We start from the raw sequence: 20,805 nt of genomic DNA, 5'->3' as shown, positions 1-20,805 counted from the left end.
GGTGGCTGCTTTTATATGGGACTTAACCCTCCCCCTCTTCTGCAACTTCACCTGACCCTGGGAAAGTTGTGTGAGCTCAGCACCCGAACTCAGGAGTGCTGGATCCCTCTAGGTCCTGAAGTTCCAACAATAAAATAAAGAAAATTATCCTCCCCACCACAAATTCCAAAAGAAAAGAACCCCCACCCCACCCCATGAAGAAGTCCTTGTGGCAATAATGTTTTTTCACCCTGGTTTAGGATATTTGTGACTCTGGTTGCCAACAGCTCTGTGTGACTTGCCTTTTTTCCATACCCCATACCTCATGTTTCTGAGGAGCAGGCTGTTGAGGAAGGGTCCTCTTCATCCTAGCTAATGTTTCAGAAAGTAGGTAGGTTAGATACTTTCTCATATAAGACAGGTAACAAAAGTTCCCATTGGGCTCAGCCCCCAGCCTAAAGCTTTGATTTGCTCTTGCCAAGCTGGGGTGCCTCTTTATTAATTTAAAAATAGTTCAACACTGTGTACAAGTCTCATGTTCTGTAAAATGGAACATTTAGCTTCTTTTGCTGCTGTCTCCCCGCTGTTTTACTCAGGCTCACTGCTGTTTGTTGCTTTCTCCCATTCCAAGCTCTCGTCGCTTTGCACGGGGGAATCGGGTCCTTGCCGGACCCGAAGACCTTGGAACCTCCGGCATTCTGGACACACCCGAATGTGTGTGCAACCCCGAGCGACCAGGACGGCTTCCTGCGCAAGTCTCTGTGCCAGCTGCTCGGGGTCGCCGCCACCACAGAGCTTGCCGTTGCTTAGCATGGTAGTGGTCCGGGCTCTCCGTTCTTCTTGTATAACAGGGCGAGTCCGTATGATCCCCCCTCGCCTCCGACGGGGGTGGAAACTGTCCTTGCAGAGAATGATGCTACGCAGCTCTGTCACCATTTCCTGGCAGACGGATACCTATCGGAGGCCAAAGAAAAAGAAGAGCAGTTTCAGAAAGATATTGTCTCAAGGTCACAGCCCCCTCTATCTTTCTGGTTTCCTGGGGGCTCTCTCAAATGTTCAGTAACCCTTTCTCAACAGCCTGCCTGTTTATTATGTCACTAGACAAATGTTTTTCTTTTTTTCCTGGGCAAAACTGCTGGTCCATCTTTATATCCTAAGATCCTTGCGACCACATCAGAACTGGGGTTAATCATCAGCAGTTGGGCAGTCAAAGATGATCGAATTTATGGAACTGGCTGAATTGACCGGGAGACTCCGTGACCAGAGGGAAGAGTCGGTGGAAGAAGATTGGAAGAAATTTAAAAATTATTTGAAAAATAATTGTAATATTGAGAATGCTTAAGATTTGGAAGCATGTAGAGGTTGTAGAAAAGGATTTGTTGATATTTCTCTCTCTCTCTTTTTTAATATAGTAAGTTTTAGATATAAGTGTTAATTAAGTTTTGAATGGATTATGAAATGTGAAATAAAGGTAAAAAAAGGTTAAGTAAGTTATAACAAGATTTGAACCATGATTTAGAAATTACTGAAGATTATATTCAATGAAACGCAGTTAGGAGGGACGTGAGGAATTCAGCAATGTCAGGGATTTAGATATATAAACAGGACTACCCTGTTTCTCATATTTTAAGGCATCCCCATAAAATAAGCCATAGCAGGATTTTTAAGCATTCAAGGAATATAAGCCATACCCCGAAAATAAGACATAGTGATAGGAGCAGCAGCAATGCCGGCCGCGGCAGGAGGAGGAGGAAAAAAATAAGACATCCCTTGAAAATAAGCCATAGTGTGTTTTTTTGAGGAAAAAATAAATATAAGACATGTCTTATAATATGAGAAACACGGTATATTATTTTTTGTTTCTTTGTAATGTTGCTTTTCATTTTTTATGTTATCCTTTTTGTATGTTTGTATGTTTGTATTTTGTATATTTGTTGTATCCCACATGGGGTGTGACCTATGTGGTTTGTTATTATGTGTTTTTGTTTTTCTGTTATAAAACCCTATATATATATATATATGAAGGAACATTCAGTCAAGAGGTGCAGCCCAGGTACAGGTTTACTCACCTCAGTAAGATGTGAGGACTAGGTCTTGGTTTCTTCATAGCTTATAGAATTGGAAGTCTTAAACATATCAGCACTTGCCCTGGAACCTTCTGCTGCTCTAAGCCCCCTCCCCTTCATGAGTTTTATGTCTCGTTCACATATTTTCAGCTTAATTTTATTTATTTTCTGTAAGCAGGTAACACACATAATGATGTCACATGAATCAAGGCATTTTCAACAATCTGAACCAAGTACAGTACACGTATATTCGACATGAGGTGAAAATGGAAGGACTTGCATGAACCAGGGGGAAATTACAAAGTAAAAATCCAAATTCTTTTCCCGACTTCTACTAACAATAACAACAACAACAATAATAATAACCCTATAATATGCCTGTGAAGATGGCGACAAGTAAGGCTGCTTGTCATCGAGCTCTGCAGTATGTTCTAGTTTTAATTTGTTTTTATCTGAATAGTTTTAAAGTCACTTGGCTCAGCAGTTATTGTTAATTGTTACATACAACCAAGGAGCTTATCTGTTTTACTTTTAGGTGGGCTTAAAAGCCATGCATTTTAATTGGGAGACAGGCACTGAAAGAGCAGCTGTTTTAGCTCAATATTTTTAACTGATAAGAAACACTTAGAACAGGCATCCCCCAACCTGTGGCCCTCCAGATGTTTTGGCCTACAACTCCCATGATCCCTAGCTAACAGGACCAGTGGTCAGGGATGGTGGGAATTGTAGTTCAAAAACATCTGCAGGCCCAAAGTTGGGAAACACTGCCTGGGGCTGGAAATGCCTTATCCCAAGTAAGAGCTTTTGCTACATTTTCCACTAATGAAATCTTAGCTAACTGGTCGATCGATCCAGACTTGCTAGGAGCTGATATATATACTGTAAGGCAACCTCAGCTTCTTCCGTACAACAACATGTCAACTGTGTAATAACAGTCTTGGCATAATAGACTCAGCCACAACAGAAACTCCCTCACCGTGGGAACTTCTACCAATGTCTTCTGTCTAAACAAACAGCAAAGGGAATCTCTAGTAGAACTGATTCATTGGAAGAGAAAGTTCAGGGTTTGAATGCCAGAATTGGTACACTGGTCAGGTTAGTGAAGACTGTAGCCCTGCAAGATACCTACCAGCAAAGAAACTAAAATTAGAAATGGTTTGAAGGTACATCAAGACGGGGATAGGTCTGAGTTTGCTAAGTCCCTATCAGATTCAGTAACAAAAAGGTTAAATGACATCTATCAAGATTAGAACTTGAGCTCAGAAACCTGCTTTTATATGAATGCTCAAGAGATGGACTTGGGGGAGTTGTTTTCCATTCTTAACTTAACCCTTTCTGATCCAAGGCTACTGATAGTGGATGAGTATGCTGATAACCCACGCTACCTTCCAAGGAAATGATCTTGGGCTGTCACCTAATCTAATTTGTTCAAGCCCCAATCTGGCATCTTTTGATGGATCTGAAGACTTCAGGTCGGCACTCTATTTCCTGCTCCCCAGCACAGAAGGGAGGAAAAGGCAGTAAATGATGGGATTAATAAAATACTGGGAAAGGTAGTGAATGAGAGGGTAAGTCCAAATTCCAATGATGATTCTTCAAGAAATAGTTCCTCAGATGTTCTACAGGTAATCATTCATAACTGGCCAGTGAAGAAATCCAGTAATATAATGAGAACAATCTGAATTGCAAGCAGGCATTCAACCAAAATGCAGGTATTGGAAGAAATATGCCCAGGTTAGAGGCCCAACACTCCTACCCTGCTAGCAATCTATTTCCCGGAAATCAAAGGGATTATCCATCAACAAATGCTCAAGATAAGCCCAGGCCTGGGGTAATTATAGAAAAAGAAATTATTATACCTTCAGCTCTCCTTTCAGATACCATAACTGACTAGAAAACACCCAGAAAGGTCTTAACATTCATTCCTGGAACCTGGCGGGTTGGGATAATAAAAAGGCGGATAAGGATTGAGCAGCGATATTCAAGAGACACGATATAGTAATAATTTGTGTCAATTAGCTTGTGTCAACTTTTTATGAACAAATCTCCAAATCTTGTTGATGTCTTCCAGCAAATTGTCACAGAACTCAGACCCTATTTGATAACTTCTACAATTACTAACTACACACAATCAACATGCCCTGGCTGGTTTGATGGTCAACACAAGGTGACTAAGAAAGTTCTGGCCAGGGATTCACATTAGAATCCATCAGAGGAATCTATGGAAATTTTTATCCAACGTAGATTGGAGTACAAAAGTCTGCTCAAAAACAAAAAAGGTGTATATACGAAAACCCAGTGGCAGGAATTGGGACTAGCAGTAATGAACTAGTGGCCCGGGGTTTAAATGAAGTGATCATCATAGGAAGCCTTGATTCCTAACTCTGATTGGGTTAAATATTTCTCCAATACATTTGGTGGTCAGTCTGGGCAATCACATGTACAGCAGGTGAGGATTTCTCAAACCTCCCTGAATGGCAGCCAAAGCATTGTAATGAGATAAAAGCCCATATTTCCTACCAGAAATCAAATAAAGCTCAAGGAGAAGATATACTTTTACCCAAGCTCTATAAGGAATATATAGAATGGTGGATGCTTATCCTGGCTGGATTATTTACTACAATAACCACGCGGGACAAATGCCTTCTGGATGAAAAAATGAGAATTGTTTCCCTGATTTAGAAGAATGGGCTTAGAAATTATCTACAAAACTATTGGCCAATTAGCTTGTTAGAAATCTCCTCAAAGCTCTATGCATGGTATCCTCTTCAAAAATTATCAGATTGGTTGCAAAATAGCATTATTCATGAAGAACAAGCAGAATTCAGAGGACACAGTACCACTGATGTTTTACTCTGCACTATATTATAAGGTTATGGACCCAGGTGGCGCTGTGGTTAAACCACTGAGCCTAGGGCTTGCTGATCAGAAGGTCGGCGGTTCGAATCCCTGTGACGGGGTGAGCTCCCGTTGCTTGGTCCCAGCTCCTGCCAACCTAGCAGTTCGAAAGCACGTCAAAATGCAAGTAGATAAATAGGAACCACTACAGCGGGAAGGTAAATGGCGTTTCCGTGCGCTGCTCTGGTTCACCAGAAGCGGCTTTGTCATGCTGGCCACATGACCTGGAAGCTGTACGCCGGCTCCCTCGGCCAATAATGTGAGATGAGCGTGCAACCCAAGAGTCGGTCATGACTGGACCTAATGGTCAGGGGTCCCTTTACCTTTACCTTTTTATATTATAAGGTTATATACTAAGAATATTAAGAACAACCTTTATGTAGCCCTTATTGATTTTTCTGCTGCATTCGATTCTATTATTCGAAACAGACTGGGAGAAATTTCAGATTGCCAACATCGACTGCAGACTTCTGCTATTGATTCAAGAACTATGCAGCAATACAGAAATGAGGGTCATAGTAGGTTTAAATGGTGGTACGACTGATGATTTTAAAAAATCACAAGGAGTGAAGTAAGGTTGCATTCTGGCTCCCATAATTTTAAACCTTTATGTTGATGAGTTGGTGCCTTATTTAGCCAACGCATAGAACACTTGGTAGTACAGATATAAATAAGTCACTTCGTACTTATTTAGCACCTTTGAAAATTGCATGCCATTTTCTGCAAAGCTTATACAATAGTGGCCGTGTTAACATAATATCTCCTGGCTTTTCCCCAGCTGCTGCCAACTCTCATCTGAAAAGGGAGCTTTTCTGTTATCATAAGCCTTCATTCTTTGTCCACACAGTGTATATTGGCACAACAGCTCCCTTCCAAAATCCAGCAATATCAATTTTTGCTGCTGAAAGCAAAAAAATAATAAAATAAAAATAAAAATGGCAAAATGTTTTTATAACAAGTTGGTTTTTTTATAATTCCCCAGTGAGCTGAGCAACACCATGGGATTTTTACGGTACCTTATTGTTTAAGACATCCTCTGGGGTAGAAAGCACACCTTCACAGAAAAGCCGTTATTTATCACATCTGCAATAGTGTGCCTCTGGCTTTAAACTCTTCCAAAGAAGCACTATAATGTTTTTTTTTGTTTTTTAAAAAGCTCATTTTAAGATGTATGAGATTCCACAAAATACTTTCTGTTCCCTTTACACACCATAAAGGGAATGTATCTCATCTCATTTCTCTACAATACTTAGAACTTGTTTAGCTATTATTGAGTGTCCAACGTGCCCCGTTCTTACCATCCTCTCATCAATGCAACAACTCTGGTAAAGAAATGAGTAGTTTTGTCCCCATATTGCAGATCGTAAGATTCAGGAGACAGAGTGACTAGTTTAATTTGTGGAAATCTCATTGAGAGCATCACTTCATTTTCTCCAATTGTCCATTCATATACTGGTTGCTTGTATGCTATTGAGCCCAAATCAAGGAGTTAACGTTAATCTTAAAAGCCCTAAATAAATTGGGACTGACTGGAATACTTGAAAATAGTGCCTCTCCCTATATCACCATACCTGGATCCTTCCTCTGTTGTGGCACTTGGGTGATGGAATCCTCTTCCCTCAGTCCGGTGCTATTGCATATGGCTTTAAATGGCATTATATGACTGAAGATGGACCACTTCACCCTGACTTATGGACTTATGGGGGTGGCTGATCTGTGAGCTAGCTGTAATTGAGGAATGCCCATCTATAGGCTTGGGGTTGGTTTTAATCTGGTTCTAATTTGTTATACAGGCAATGACTGATTAACTCGCTTGGACTACTGCAATGCGCTCTACGTGGGGCTACCTTTGAAGGTGACCCGGAAATGACAACTAATCCAGAAAGCGGCAGCTAGACTGGTGACTGGGAGCGCCCACCAAGACCACATAACACCGGTCTTGAAAGACCTACATTGGCTCCCAGTACGTTTCTGAGCACAATTCAAAGTGTTGGTGCTGACCTTTAAAGCCTTAAATGGCCTCGGTCCAGTATACCTGAAGGAACGTCTCTACCCCCATCGTTTTGCCCGGACACTGAGGTCCAGCGCCGAGGGCCTTCTGGTGGTTCCCTCGCTGCGAGAAGCCAAGTTACAGGGAACCAGGCAGAGGGCCTTCTTGGTGGTGGTGCCCGCCCTGTGGAACACTCTCCCATCAGAAGTCAAAGAGAAAAACAACTACCAGATTTTTAGAAGACATCTGAAGGCAGCCCTGTTTAGGGAGGCTTTTAATGTTCAATAGATTATTGTATTTTACTTTTCTGTTGGAAGCCGCCCAGAGTGGCTGGGGAAACTCAGCCAGATGGGTGGGGTATAAACAAACAAACAAACAAACAAACAAACAAACAAACAAACAAACAAATAATTCCTGTCCGGAAGATGTGTGATCATGTGCATGGTGCTGAACCCAGGAGTGACTGAAAATGCCCGAAAAAGGAACGAACGGGGGTGGGGCAGGGGTGCTTATAAGCGCTCCACTGACACATGTGGGGGCTGGGAAGTGAACACCTACATAAAATGATTGTTGACTGTACTGTGTTTTTAATAGTTCTGATACATGGGGAGGCAAACTAAGGCCCGGGAGCTGGATCTGGCCCAATTGTCTTCTAAATCCGGCCCACGGACGGTCTGGGAATCAGTGTGTTTTTACATGAGTAGAATATGTGTTTTTATTTAAAATGCATTTCTGGGTTATTTGTGGGGCGTAGAAATTCGTTCATTTTTTCTCTCTTCAAAATATAGTCCAACCCCCACCAAGGTCTGAGGGATAGTGGACCGGCCCCCTGCTGGAAAAGTTTGCTGATCCCTCTTCTAATATACAGTGGGCACTTGGGTTGCGAACGTGATCTGTGGTGGAGGCACGTTCGCAACCCGCAGCGTTCACAACCCACAGCGCTGCCTCTGCACATGTGCGGTCACGATTTGGTGCTTCTGCGCATGTGCAAAGTGCGATTTAGTGCTTTTGTGCATGTGCGAGCGCCGAAACCCGGAAGTAACCCGTTCGGCTACTCCCGGGTTCGGCACGGGATGCAACCTGAAAAGACGCAACCTGAAGCTTCTGTCAACCGAGGTATGACTGTATATGCAGCTATGTTTGTAAACTATCCTCGGATCACATGTGATAAGGGGGGGGGGTATAGTGAATTCTAACAAAAAACAGCAACATCATACTGTCACTTCCTTTCTAAATATATTGACTTACGTTTGTTAGCACTATAGAGCTCAGTCAGATAATTTTAAGCAAACATTTTGGTGCCTAGATGAGTTGTGTCCGTATTTCCTGGAAGCCCTCCCCCTCCCCCAAACCCCATCATTCCATGTTGGTTCACTACAATTTACAGCCCCAATTATCTACAGCTTCAATGTTTTGTGTTTGTGTGAAAAATAGCCCTTGTGATTAGTAACAATGCCATCACCATACAGCCAATCATATTTGGCTATGTGCTGATATAAGTATGAGCAGACAAAGCTGTTTTAGAGTAAGGGCATGACTTTTGCTATACACATTACCCTTGTTCTGAACTAGGTTCATTTGCTTGTGTCATCAGCACATAGCCAAATACAGTGGTACCTAGCAAGACGAATGCCCTGCAAAACAAATTTTTCGCAAGACAAATGCGTCTTGCGATCTGATGGTGACTCGCAAGACGAATTTGTTTTGCGAAAAATTCATCTTGTGAATCGCGGTTTCCCATAGGAATGCATTGAAATATAATTAATGCGTTCCTATGGTCAAAAAAAGAAGAAGTTTCAATGCATTCCTATGGGAAACTGTGAGTCGTAAGACGAATTTTTCGCAAAACAAATTGACTCGCGGAACAAATTAAATTCATCTTGCGAAGCACCACTGTATGACTGGCTGTATGATAAACAAAACAAATGTATTTCGAACAAAAATAATTCCCAGTCATACACCACCTCATTCCATTACACAAAATAATCATAAAAAGGGTTGATAAAACTTGTTCAAAAATGGCAGATACAGGCAGGGTGTAGGGGAGAAAAATGTTTGTAAAACGCACCCATTTTGGTTCTGCCCTAGTTAACAGGGAAATATCTAGAGCTAACTTGGCTTGTCAGCTATTCAAAGAAACATATTGTATGTGGACTTGGAAAAAAAGTTGTTGCCTGTTAGGATGCCACTAATGAGAATGTACACCTCAGTATGTACCCAGGGATTTATTTATTTAAGAAATGGATTTCTTTGAAGTCCAGTGCTATTCTTAGTTGTGCCAAAATGTAACACAAAACATATGCATAGAACAATATGTACATTTCAGTCAGATCTGGTTTTATATTAAATGGACATGTAGTAAGTAACGTGAGAAGAAACATTAACATAATTCATCATAGTAAAATGAGAAAAAAAGTCTCTTGATGCTAACACAGAGAAGGCACTTAGTCATCTGAATTGGCAGTGTTTAAAAGCAATGTTAATTGTAATGGAATTCAGCTCCAAATTTATTGGAATGATTAATTCTCTATATATTCTGAGGCAATTGTGAATCATGTATTTTCAAGTAATTTCTTTTGAAAAGAAAGAAATTCTTTTTTTGTTTAGCACTTCTGTTTGTACCCTTTGCTCCCGAGAACCATAAAATAGTAGGTTATAGCAGTAGCTTCAAAAACATGTAAGAACAGCCAGCTTGCAGATGATACCACTTTAATTTAGAGTAGCTATATTTCATGAAATCAAGACAGAACTGAAGGAATATCAGCATATTTGAAGCAGCAAAGTTAAAGTCAGTAAATCAGAATCATTAGAGATATATTTGATAAGTAACTTAAAATAATATGTCAAGTATCATATAAAGAGTTACTATATGTTAGGGATAAATATATATTCTGATGGGACAAAAATATTTAGTTTAGTTTAGTTTAGTTTAGTTTAGTTTCTACTATTCCATGCTCCCAAACTTGTGAGTGGGAACTACAATGGTTTATCACCACTCCCATGTACTTGGAAATTCATAATCAACTCTACAACTTGGCTTAAATTTAAAATCGATTAAGAACTAGATGGGCCATCATTGGAAGATGAGCCATTGGCCTGATCCCGCAGGCTTTTCTTAGGTTCTTATGTTTGTAACTTCTTGTTTATTGGCAAGATTGGGAAATGTGAATACGTCAAAATGAATGTGGAATGAGGAGATCAGCAAATAGGTAGCCATTTTGGTGAACTTCTGTTTTCAATTCTATTCCATCAACTATGAGGGACGCTTCACATGCTACACGATTTTCTGCGCAAAAAAAATGTATTCTCCTGCAGAGTGAAGCCACAGTTAATAATGGAGCTTAGCATATTGGACCCAGAAGGGGAAGACAATGGCATACAAAATGGCCTACACACAGGTTACACTCCTGTTCCTACACAGAAGTGCTTTCCATATTAGAAATGTTCCACAATGTCTAGCATTCACATTGAAATACCCAAGCCATATTTCTTTATGCCCGTATCCAGATTATCCACAGTCTTATTCCAAGCTTCACCACTACATTTTCATAGGAGACATCACTCACTGAAAAAGTCAGTCTTATTTAGGATTTTCGTTACATTTGAGAACCCATCAGATTGTTCGCTCGGTACCCAGCACTTGTGAATCATGCTTGAAAAAAAAATGTTAGAATGGACAGCTGGCGAAGGCTTACCTCAGAGTGTTCAGCGTGTCGGAGGTTCCATAAGAACTCAAGCATTGCCATAAAAATCGCTACGATTAAACCACATATCAGAACCACAAAGATTCCACCTATATTCTCCATTCCTAGGCCTAAAAAGCAAAACAAAGAAAAAATAGGAAGAACAACAATATTAATATGCAGGTATTTTTTCCCCCAGCTTGAAATCACAGGAACTCAGTTCCGGCACCTCTCAGGTGGCCGCCATTGTCATTCTAAGAGAATGAGGGAGGTGTTCATGGTGAATACTGGCATCTCACTTTCTAGAAAAATAGCACTGTTAATATGGTAGGCAAACTTTTAAGGAACTATTTTTTATTGTTATTCATTGGGGTGAATGGGCTGATCTAGCCCTTGGCTGGTTGGGAACAGGCATCACCGCTCCAACATAAGCTTACTATTCAGGTTTTACTGTCCAAAAAAAGTGACTCAGATGTTGCCGGAGAGCAAGAATCTGTCTTGGCACTTTTTGTCTGAATTTGAGCTAGGAGAGACCTAGCTGCACAGGGCAAACTGAGCTGATGAAAGCTCTATCAACAGGTGGATTTAGGGCAGTGCGAGTGGTGTGGTCTCACCGGGCACACAACCAAGGGTACTTTCTCAAAGCCCGGTAAGTGCTTGCCTGGCTTTGGCAAGGAGGTGTGGAGGCTCTGACAGGGTCCTAAAGTCCTACCCCCTCCTCAAAGCTGGACAAATACTTACTGGTCTCTTGGAAGGAGGTAGGAGGGCCCTAGGACCCTGCCAGGACCTCACACCTCCTTCTCAAAGCCTGGCTGGGGGCTGCTGGGAGGGCTTCAGGTGGCCTTGCACGGGGTGGCATATTATCAAATTCTGCCCCTGCTATTGATTTGAACAAGGGAAAAGCCATGCCCTCCATTCAGAGATGCTTACAGAAACCTGTGCCAAGTGAGCATGCCTTTGACCTAACCTGAAGCTTCAAACATGTGAAACACACAGTGCTAATACAAGAACACCTTAGTTATGAGTATCAAATGGTGCAGTAAGACTGGCGAAGAGTTGGAATACCTCCTTCACCATCACTGTGATTTAATGGTTGTGGAAAGAGAATGTTAGTTACAGTATACTCCCTTGCATATAAAGGGCTGTGTCCATCGTGCCCTTGCGCTAGCAGATGGGCGAGTTTGAATATTGTGCAACCGAAGACTCCAATGCAACAATTGTACTAGTGGAAACTCATTGCAGAAGAGATTTAGTTATTTCTTTCTTATTTCATAAAATGTATACAGAAAATGTTGTGCAACAAAAGTTACCAGTAACCTGCTTATGCATTCTGCTGGCACAGAACATTTTGCCAGGGGGCAAGTATACCACTAAATGACTATAACTTAGTGCTAGATTGGAATCAACCAAGGTTTGCACAAAAACCTTGAAACTACTAAGTCAACACATCAAATCAGGAAACAGAAAGATAGCCATAGGGTGTTGGGGGCCCAGCTTCAGCAAGCAACAATAGGATGAATTTATCTTGTGATCCACCCTAAGATCTTTTGATGAAGGTAAAAGGTAAAGGGACCCCTGACCATTAGGTCCAGTCGGCGCTCATCTCACGTTATTGGCCAAGGGAGCCGGCGTACAGCTTCCAGGTCATGTGGCCAGCATGACTAAGCCACTTCTGGTGAACCAGAGCAGCGCACGGAAACACCGTTTACCTTCCTACTGGAGTGGTACCTATTTGTCTATCTGCACTTTGAGGTGCTTTCGAACTCCTAGGTTGGCAGGAGCAGGGACCAAGCAACGGGAGCTCACCCTGTCGCGGGGATTCGAACCGCCGACCTTCTGATCGGCAAGCCCCAGGCTCTGTGGTTTAACCCACAGCTCCACCCGCGTCCCTCTTTTGATGAAGGGCAGTATATAAATAATAATAATAATAATAATAATAATAATAATTACTGATGGACAGATGGTTAAAAGTACGTGTTCCTTTAAATCATCTGACAAATAATTTTCCACTACAGGTATACTTGAGTAGCTGATGGAATATAGATAATATAAGCTATAAGAACAGTCAGATAAATTGTTCTGTACATATACCTTGCCTGGGTCAATGCATTAGACATTTAACAAACAGAAGCATGTAAATTAAAGAATAGGAAGATGACAATGGAATTACAGTATAACATTTGGTAGAAGTAACATCAGAGCATAGCATGTATTTTGATCTGTGACTATAGTGTACAACTATGGTTATTTTTTAAAAGTAGGATAGAGAAGATCTCATTTGAGATTTCCACTTCATTCTTAGCTGTAAATAATGATGGAGGAGTCCTTTCCAGGGCTGCTTTTATTTGAAACAAGAACACAGAACATTGGAAGGGAAATGAATGTAGAGGAAAGATCAACTTGACATATGCTATAGATTAGAGACACGGCCCACAAGTGATCAGGTTTCCTCTGTTTCTTTCGAGTGCTCTGCCTTCTATCTTTTATTGTTACCTTCAACCTTCATGCAGCTCCTTCAAATGCCATCATTCCACATACCTGTTGTTCCTCAAGGGAGTGAAAAGAAGGAATTTGAGAGTTTTAAGGCCTACTGTTACTCATTGGTCCTATCAAATTCTACAGGGCCAACCCAATAGATACCATTCTAGGATCCATTTAAACTTTCAAAATTCTGATCTCCCTTTTCTGTCAATTCGTAAGGAAGACAAGGCACCTGTCTCTCATCCACTCCTGTTTGAATAACACTAATCAGCAGGTCATGGTCTGCTGGACTTAAGATAAAAATGGTCATAGCTGAGCTGTAAGTCTTGGTGAAGATCTAAGCAGGAATGGGGGTATCTGTTAAGTTTTGGTGTCACTAGGGTTCTCATTTTTCCACTCTTAAGTTTACTTCTTCATTTTTCCACATTACTTTACAGATTATTATTTTTTAAGGAAGAGTCCTCGTGGAAATTTAGTGGAAATTTCTCCTAAACTGCCCATTTTTTATATGTAGTTCTGCCTAATTGGCACATTTTTTGCAATAATGTATTTTGTATGTTATTTTCCCATGGGCTCTTTTTCCTAGAAAAAGAGGTGCCATAACTTGTTGAGCTTTTTCAGGGGGAGCACCCAGCTAAAGTTGTTGAGATTTTTAAAGGGGGGAAACCCCACCGCCACCAGACAATTCCTGTGCATATGAATAAGCTGGAGAAGTCCATTGCAAAATTCAGAGACATATGAATGACAAAGGATGGCTGTGTTTCAGCTCACACATTATTTCAGAAAGTGCAGATTAGGTAGGTTCCTCTTTAAATGGGAACAGAAAGAAACATCTCCCCAATCCCTGGATCTGAGCAACACCTCTCTCTCTGCTACTGCTGCTTGTTACTTGGGTCTCCGATGGACTTAACTGTTGATTGAATTGATGACCACGAACCATTTGTTGGCTTGTGCCAAGATTATTGTGTACAACTATTAATCAGCTAGGACACCTATAAAATCTTCCTCTCCCCTCTGGAACAGTAAATCAAAGCATGAGAATTGATGATTTATTGACTTAATCTCCGCACAGCTTTTAGACATAAAGCCTCGCTGCCACCCCTTATAAATCATTGGCATGCTTTGTTTTATTTTCTAAAGTATAGGGTCATTCCTCTCCATTGTTCTCCACCATCCTTTCAGCAGCACCTCTGGGATGTTCCTGCCGCTCAATAAATCACACCTGTGTAAGCAGATGTGGTTCCAATAGAGTGGTGTAAGAAAGTAAGACGAGTGTTGTTGGACCAGTCAATCTAGCCCAACATTCTGTTCCAACAATGGCTGACCAACAAGCAGGGCATGAGCACAACAGAACTCTAATACATAAATATGCACACACACACACACGTTGGTAGAGCGTGAGGCTCTTAATCTCAGGGTAGTGGGTTCGAGCCCCATGTTGGACAAAAAATTCCTGCATTTCAGGGGGGGTTGAACTCGATAACTCTCATGATCTCTTCTAACTCTGTGGTTCCAAGTGTTAAGAATTTTTGTCCCTGGAAGCAAAAGACTTGACTTCCTGTTCCTCCCATTGTGTACTGTAACAACTGCAAGCATTCTGATTGTGCCAGAACCTCTTTAATCCATGCCAAAGATCCATGATCTGCAGTACAATCACAGCTATGCCTGCTCCTAGTCTCCCTTGTTTGCACTGGAATCAGCCCACCTGCTGCTTTTTTCCCTGGCTGGGATTTGTCAAAGCCCGCTTTCTTCCTCTGCACTCCTGACTGAGTGACAGGTCTCTCTATCCCCCCTTTTCCGCTTCCCTCCATGTCGGCAGCAACCATTTCATAATTTATCAGTTTATTTTTGTCCCTTTGAAGCTCAGTTATATTTTTGAGATGCCAAGATAACGCAATTAGTGTTCTGTCTCCGGGTGTCTGACGCTGGCCAGCCAGGCTCTGGGAAGTGCTTCCGTAATGCAATCCTGTCTCTGCAAAAATGGTCTGGAATCTATGCTATGAACGGCTAGAAATGGTTTAGAGTGAGACATGAAAAGCAAAATCATGTCAGTGTTCAATATGAAATAATATATTCTAATACTTTGACAAAAGAATCAAGGAGATTCTTGTAGATCCCCCCTCCCCACATCTTCAAAGATTTCAAACTTTTTGGGGGGAGCGGGGAGGGGGGGAGAATTAGGGAGAAAATACAACCTATTTTAAAACTGTTTCTCAACCCCCCCCCCCAAATTTTATCACCTCTGTGTTCAAGATCAGATTGTGCAGGTCACACAGCTTTCAGATGTCTGCTTTTTTCCCTTGCCCTGTATGGATATGTACCCACAAGAAGATGATTTGGCAGATGATGGGCGTGTATTGTTGCCCCGATTGTGTTTGTCCATCATGCTTGATTTTCCTGCTTTCCCTTTCCTCTCCCCAGTCCCCAGTCTTGCAAGGGTCAAAAAGACCCTTCCTATAGCCAGGAAACCTTTTATTATCCAATGAAAAGAAAACCGGTTCTGCTTGCTGCTGAACAACAACAACAACTAGCAATTGCTTTGGGCTGGCAACAGCTCCCAGTTGGGCGACGTTGGCCTATAGTCATGTATTTTACGGTGATTTGCATAACATTTCCGGAAGGTCTCGCCCTTGAGCTCCAGCGTTTTATTATTACTCTGTCGCTTGCCCTCCCACTTCTAACCATTTTTAGCTTGGACCATTAGCCAACAACCTCTTCTGATGAAGTCCCATTGTGGTTGTTTTTAAAGGACTCAGGATTTGGACAGCATCCCCAGAGTGATCTATTTTCTGATGCCGATGCAGTGGACATTCATTAGAAACCCGTTTGCCCTCTGCTTGCCTCCAATATTTGTCATTTGGCTCTCTTCCGCTCTCTTTGCCCCGGGCAAAAATACACAGCGTGAGAGCCACAGCAGCCAGCGCCTCGGCTTTCTCCTCTCATTATTAAAGAAAGATATCTCAAACCAGGAGGACTCTAAAATCCTTGAGCTGGAAAGGTGGCACAGCCCTGGAGCCTGCAGTCGCTCTCATCGGTAATAACGACCCCACCCCTGTACATCTTCATTAAGGAACACAGACTGGAGGGAGGAAGAGAGACAGCTGTAAGTTTTACCTTTGGCTCGATGGTCCTCCTCTTTGGGGCACTGCCCTCCCGCCCACCACTTCCGTTTCAAGATTTCCAAGCGGTTGTTCTCCTGCAGCTGGAGAATGGCCAGGTCAAACTCATCACGGAAAAGAGAACCTGCAAAGCCAAGAAGGCCCTTTTCAAAGGGGAGCAGATAATGTGTCTGCTTCTTTTGAGTTTCTTTTAAAAATGCATAATTTACTTGCAGAGCTGAAATTTGCAAGGCTATCCCTAAACTTTACATTGGTTTCAGTCTTAAAAAAACCCCCAAGCAAACACTTCAGAAAACCTGGACTGTGGAGATTCAGTTGCAACTCTATTCGTAGCTTGCAACAGAAGATTGGGTAGCATTAAGAAATACCCACATGGAAGCAGGCCCCAAACTCTGTGAATGCAATCTCTGAAAACATCATTATACGAAGAGCAGTGCTTCTGCTTCTATATGTTTCTGTCTCGTTGAGAATCCTACTTATGTTCAATGATGAAAACTACTAACCACTCATATTATAGAGAGGGACGGGTATTTACTCATTACCATACTGCTGTGTGCTTTGTGTTCCCATTCCCGCTTCCTCCTTAGGAAAGCAGGGAATAGGTAGACATGTACTGTTTTCCCATAATAACCACAAGAAACATGATTTCTTATCTCTTAGAAGCCCAAAGAGAATTCTGCAGTGAGCAAGGACATCACGTCCCCCGACTTAGCACTGTGGATTACTGTATCCAATTCAATTGAAAACTCTCTTTAGGGCTGTTAATTCCCATGTAGGAGTGGGCTCCTGTACATTCACCAACTTGTCAAGCACTAACAACAGGATTTACTAGACATGATCGCAGCAAGACGTGCTTTGGGTTTGTTAAAATATAGGTTGCTGCTGTGCAAATATGAAATTGGGATGATGGGGAGAGATGAAGGGAAATTTAGTGTGATGAAGAGTGGGCCAAAGGGGAATTGGTGAACCGCACCTCAACTCAAGTTGTTTCCCCTCCCTCTGGCAACTTCTCCCAGCTGTTTCCCTCCTGGCTTAAGAAGGTGCCTTTTACCACATCAAACACATTGTTCCGTTTAGCTTGCTATTTTCTACACCAGCATCCATCCCCAAACTCGGCCCTCCAGATGTTTTGGTACTAAAGCTCCCATCATCCCTAGCTAACAGGACCAGTGGTCAGGGATGATGGGAATTGTAGTCCCAAAACATCTGGAGGGCCAAGTTTGTGGATGCCTATTCTACACTGACTGGCAGCAGCTTTCCAGAGCTTTAGAAATGGGTCATCTTCCTCATCCCTCGTGGGGCATGCTAGAGATTGAACCTGCGACCTTCAGCTTGCAAAACTAGCACCCTTCCCCAAGGAAGAAAGTCCCACATGGAGAAAACTGGCTGGAGGAAAGGGGTTTTTTTTTGGGGGGGAGGGCAATCAGGTAAATGGGCCAGTATCCCTTCCTGCCCACTCCTTTTCCCCATGGAATTGCCGTGCTTTAACCCTCCTGCTTTATTTGTTCAGTGGCAACCCACATTCCAACACCTGGATTATGCAGTTGTCATATCTAGTTAAGGTGCTCAGCAGGCCCAGCTTCTTCCGCCGCAGAGCTGTGACAGTGCTGAAGTCGTGCGATGCAGCTGTCAGAAAAAGGATGCTGGTGCTCTTTCGGTGCTGCAGCAAGGTGAAGACAGATCTGCTAACTTCCTTCTTGACACAAAGCTCTCGAAGGAACAAGACTTCCTCCAGAGCAGGAAGTGGAACTTTGCTCACCTCATGGCAAAAGCATCTCGTCTATACCCATTCCAAAACAGCCTCTTGGGTTCATCCTCATGCTTTTATCAAAACAGAGCTTTTCAGTTTATGTGTTCCTTTAGAGCAGTGGTCCTCAACCTTGGGCCTCCAGATGTTTTTGGCCTACAACTCCCATGATCCCTAGCTAGCAGGAACAGTGGTCAGGGATGATGGGAATTGTAGTCTCAAAACATCTGGAGGCCCAAGGTTGAGGACCACTGCTTTAGAGCACATCCCCACCCACCCCGCAAAGAATCCTGGGAATGGTAGTTTGTTAAGGGTTGTAGCTCTGCGAAGGGGCAAACTACAGTTCCCAGCATTCTTTTTTGGGGGCGGGCGGGGCGGGTAGCAATGTGCTTTCAATGTGTGGTGTGAATGTGCCCAATGACAAGAGAACCTGCTCATCGTCGGGTGTAGCAACCCCCCACTTCTGTTACTGCGTCCCTCCCAATTCCATTCAGGTTTCTCTCTGCTAAATCAGATTGCTACCACCTCCATTACTGTCCATGGCTCAGATAAAAAGAAATCCCAGGATAAAACTGATCTGCTCTGCAGCATGGGGAAATTCTCAATAGGATCAATACCTGGGAGTGTCAGCTGATCTTCAGCATACCACACACACATGATGCGTAACAGAATACAGTTAGGGCAATTTAATACAGAAGGAGAGGTTAAGTTTAAGGTTCACCAAACTGTTGAATTAACATTGCTTTGGGGACACGAGTCTTAATGTGCAACACTGGCAACCAGGGTTGGAAGAGGAATCTGCTTTAAAAAGATTTAAAAAGGCCATTCTGTTCAAGATTTGCCTGCACCGAACTGCCTCTTGCATCAAACATCTACTTATATTTAAGGTTGGTTTTTTTAAATAAAAAAAGCCTAGCTATATGCAATATTATTTGCCATATATATGCGCATAATACCTGTAAAAGAGCATATTTTATAAGTAGCAATATATACCCATTTTATACTGTTATCTGCATTGCCGTATGCATATTTTTAGCTGCAGGTTACTTTAGGAAACCTGGAGTATGTATTCACATAATATGCAAATTATGTCTATAATAATACTCATAATATATACAAGAATTAATCCATCATTTTAGCAGAACTGGTGTGTGTGTGTGTGTGTGTGTGTGTGTGTGTGTGTGTGGGAACCCCACACTCTGACTTCTTATAAAGATCAAGGTGTGAGACAGGAATTAGAGACAGAAAAATCTGAAGATAAGCTCGACGAAGATTTTCAGAGGATTCCATTCCTACTGGAAACCAATAGGCATAGCTGCCAAGTTATCCCTTTTTTTAAGGGAAATTCCCTTATGCTGAATAGGCTTCCTCGTGAGAAAAGGGAAAACTTGGCAGCTATGCCAATAGGATCCCTCCGGTGTGATATCTTTGTACTACTCTGTGCTGTTGTACAAGTTCCATACATTTCATTGAATATGAACTGGAAATGTTTGGGTAGATTGTGACCCATTAAACTTAAATTGTTGAAGCTCACAGTCAGAAAATTAGGAATGGGAAAAGAATCAAGAGCAGCTCTACCTGTCTTTGAAGCTATAGGTGGCCCTTGGATCTTGTATTTTTAACTGCTTTAAAGCATCTTTTCATCTCTGCCCTTGCTGCTTGCTATTTTCAATCCTGCTTCCTACTAATCAATTTGGGAAAACAGAGAACAGCTGCTTAAAAGATAAGCAAGCAGGTAGCATTATGGAGAGCCCAATAGGACCTCATGTATCATCTGCAGGTCTTCCAAATGACCTCTAGTGAAGATTTTCCTTCTCCCTCCAGCCTGAATCTAGTCTGAGCAAAGCGTAAACTAAGTGTAAATAATGTAAGCAGAGTCAATGGAATATTTCTAAACCTTTCATCTAGGTTGCCACCCAGATGTATGCATTCATCAGGCAATGGTCTATTTGAAGCCCATTGACATACAGGAGGGCAGCAAAAATTATCTGGCTTCTTGTTCCAAAGCTCTTTCAGCCTATTCATGTCCTGATCCTCCACAGACAGCCCAAAATAGCTAGAATTTTGCTTCACTGCCTACCGACTGGCATGCCAATCCCGTAGCCCTTGGTGTCCAGAAGGCCCCCGACCTGCGTGAGGTTGCAATTGCGCTGGCGGTAATACTCGTTCATGGTGGACTCCAGGAGGAAGGCATAGTTGGAGTTGAGCACCCGCGCGATCCCTTCCTCTGTGCTCTTGACAAAGACACTCGGCTGCTTGGAGTACATGTAATTCCACATCCGCTGGTATGTCTGGTACCGAGAATTCTGAAAAAAAACAAAGAAAGAAAAGCCACGATTCAATGGGAATCCTGCTCCGGAATCAACATATTGGCCTGCAATGAGCAGAATATCCGAATATCCCATTCATCAAAGGGGAAGGCGGGTTCCCTCTCCTAAAACTCACTATCAACTCCAGCTTGGCCTCAGTTATGTATTTCATGTACATATTCAAAGCAGTGTGCAACTGATTGCAAACCAGAAGTCATTAAAACAGGGGTCAGCAAACTTTTTCATCAGGGGGCCAGTCCACTGTCCCTCAGACCTTGTGGGGGGGGGGTGGACTATATTTTGAAAAATATATATGAATGAATTCCTATGCCCCACAAATAACCCAGAGATGCATTTTAAATAAAAGAACACATTCTACTCATGTAAAAACACGAGGCAGGCCCCACAAATAACCCAGAGATGCATTTTAAATAAAAGCACTGCATATATGCACAGTGTGGTCTACTGTTCAGAATGTTGGGTGAGGAATTGAAGGCCCTGGTTCAGATCCTTGCTCAGCTGCGGAGGTGACC

The 20,805-nt window shown here is 42.3% G+C and overlaps 1 protein-coding gene across 1 annotated transcript in view; it reads right to left on the bottom strand.

Annotated features, from left to right (window-relative positions):
• Positions 1 to 406: 406 nt before the first annotated feature.
• Positions 407 to 20,805, bottom strand: part of GRIK4 (glutamate ionotropic receptor kainate type subunit 4) — a 449,450-nt gene continuing 429,051 nt past the window's right edge. The window contains exons 17-20 of the mRNA XM_035139827.3: positions 20,044 to 20,269; positions 16,212 to 16,340; positions 10,629 to 10,747; positions 407 to 933 (exon numbers count right to left, since the gene is read on the bottom strand). Coding sequence (XP_034995718.1) covers positions 568 to 933; positions 10,629 to 10,747; positions 16,212 to 16,340; positions 20,044 to 20,269 — 840 coding nt within the window. The 3' untranslated portion in view covers positions 407 to 567. The remainder of the gene's footprint in view (positions 934 to 10,628; positions 10,748 to 16,211; positions 16,341 to 20,043; positions 20,270 to 20,805) is intronic.

Source organism: Zootoca vivipara, chromosome 14 (genome assembly GCF_965207765.1).
Source record: "Zootoca vivipara chromosome 14, rZooViv2.hap1.1, whole genome shotgun sequence".
In the NCBI taxonomy this organism is placed as follows: Eukaryota; Metazoa; Chordata; class Lepidosauria; order Squamata; family Lacertidae; genus Zootoca; species Zootoca vivipara.
The sequence above is the reverse complement of the archived record's forward strand: the minus strand, read 5'-3'. Positions and strand labels throughout refer to the sequence as shown.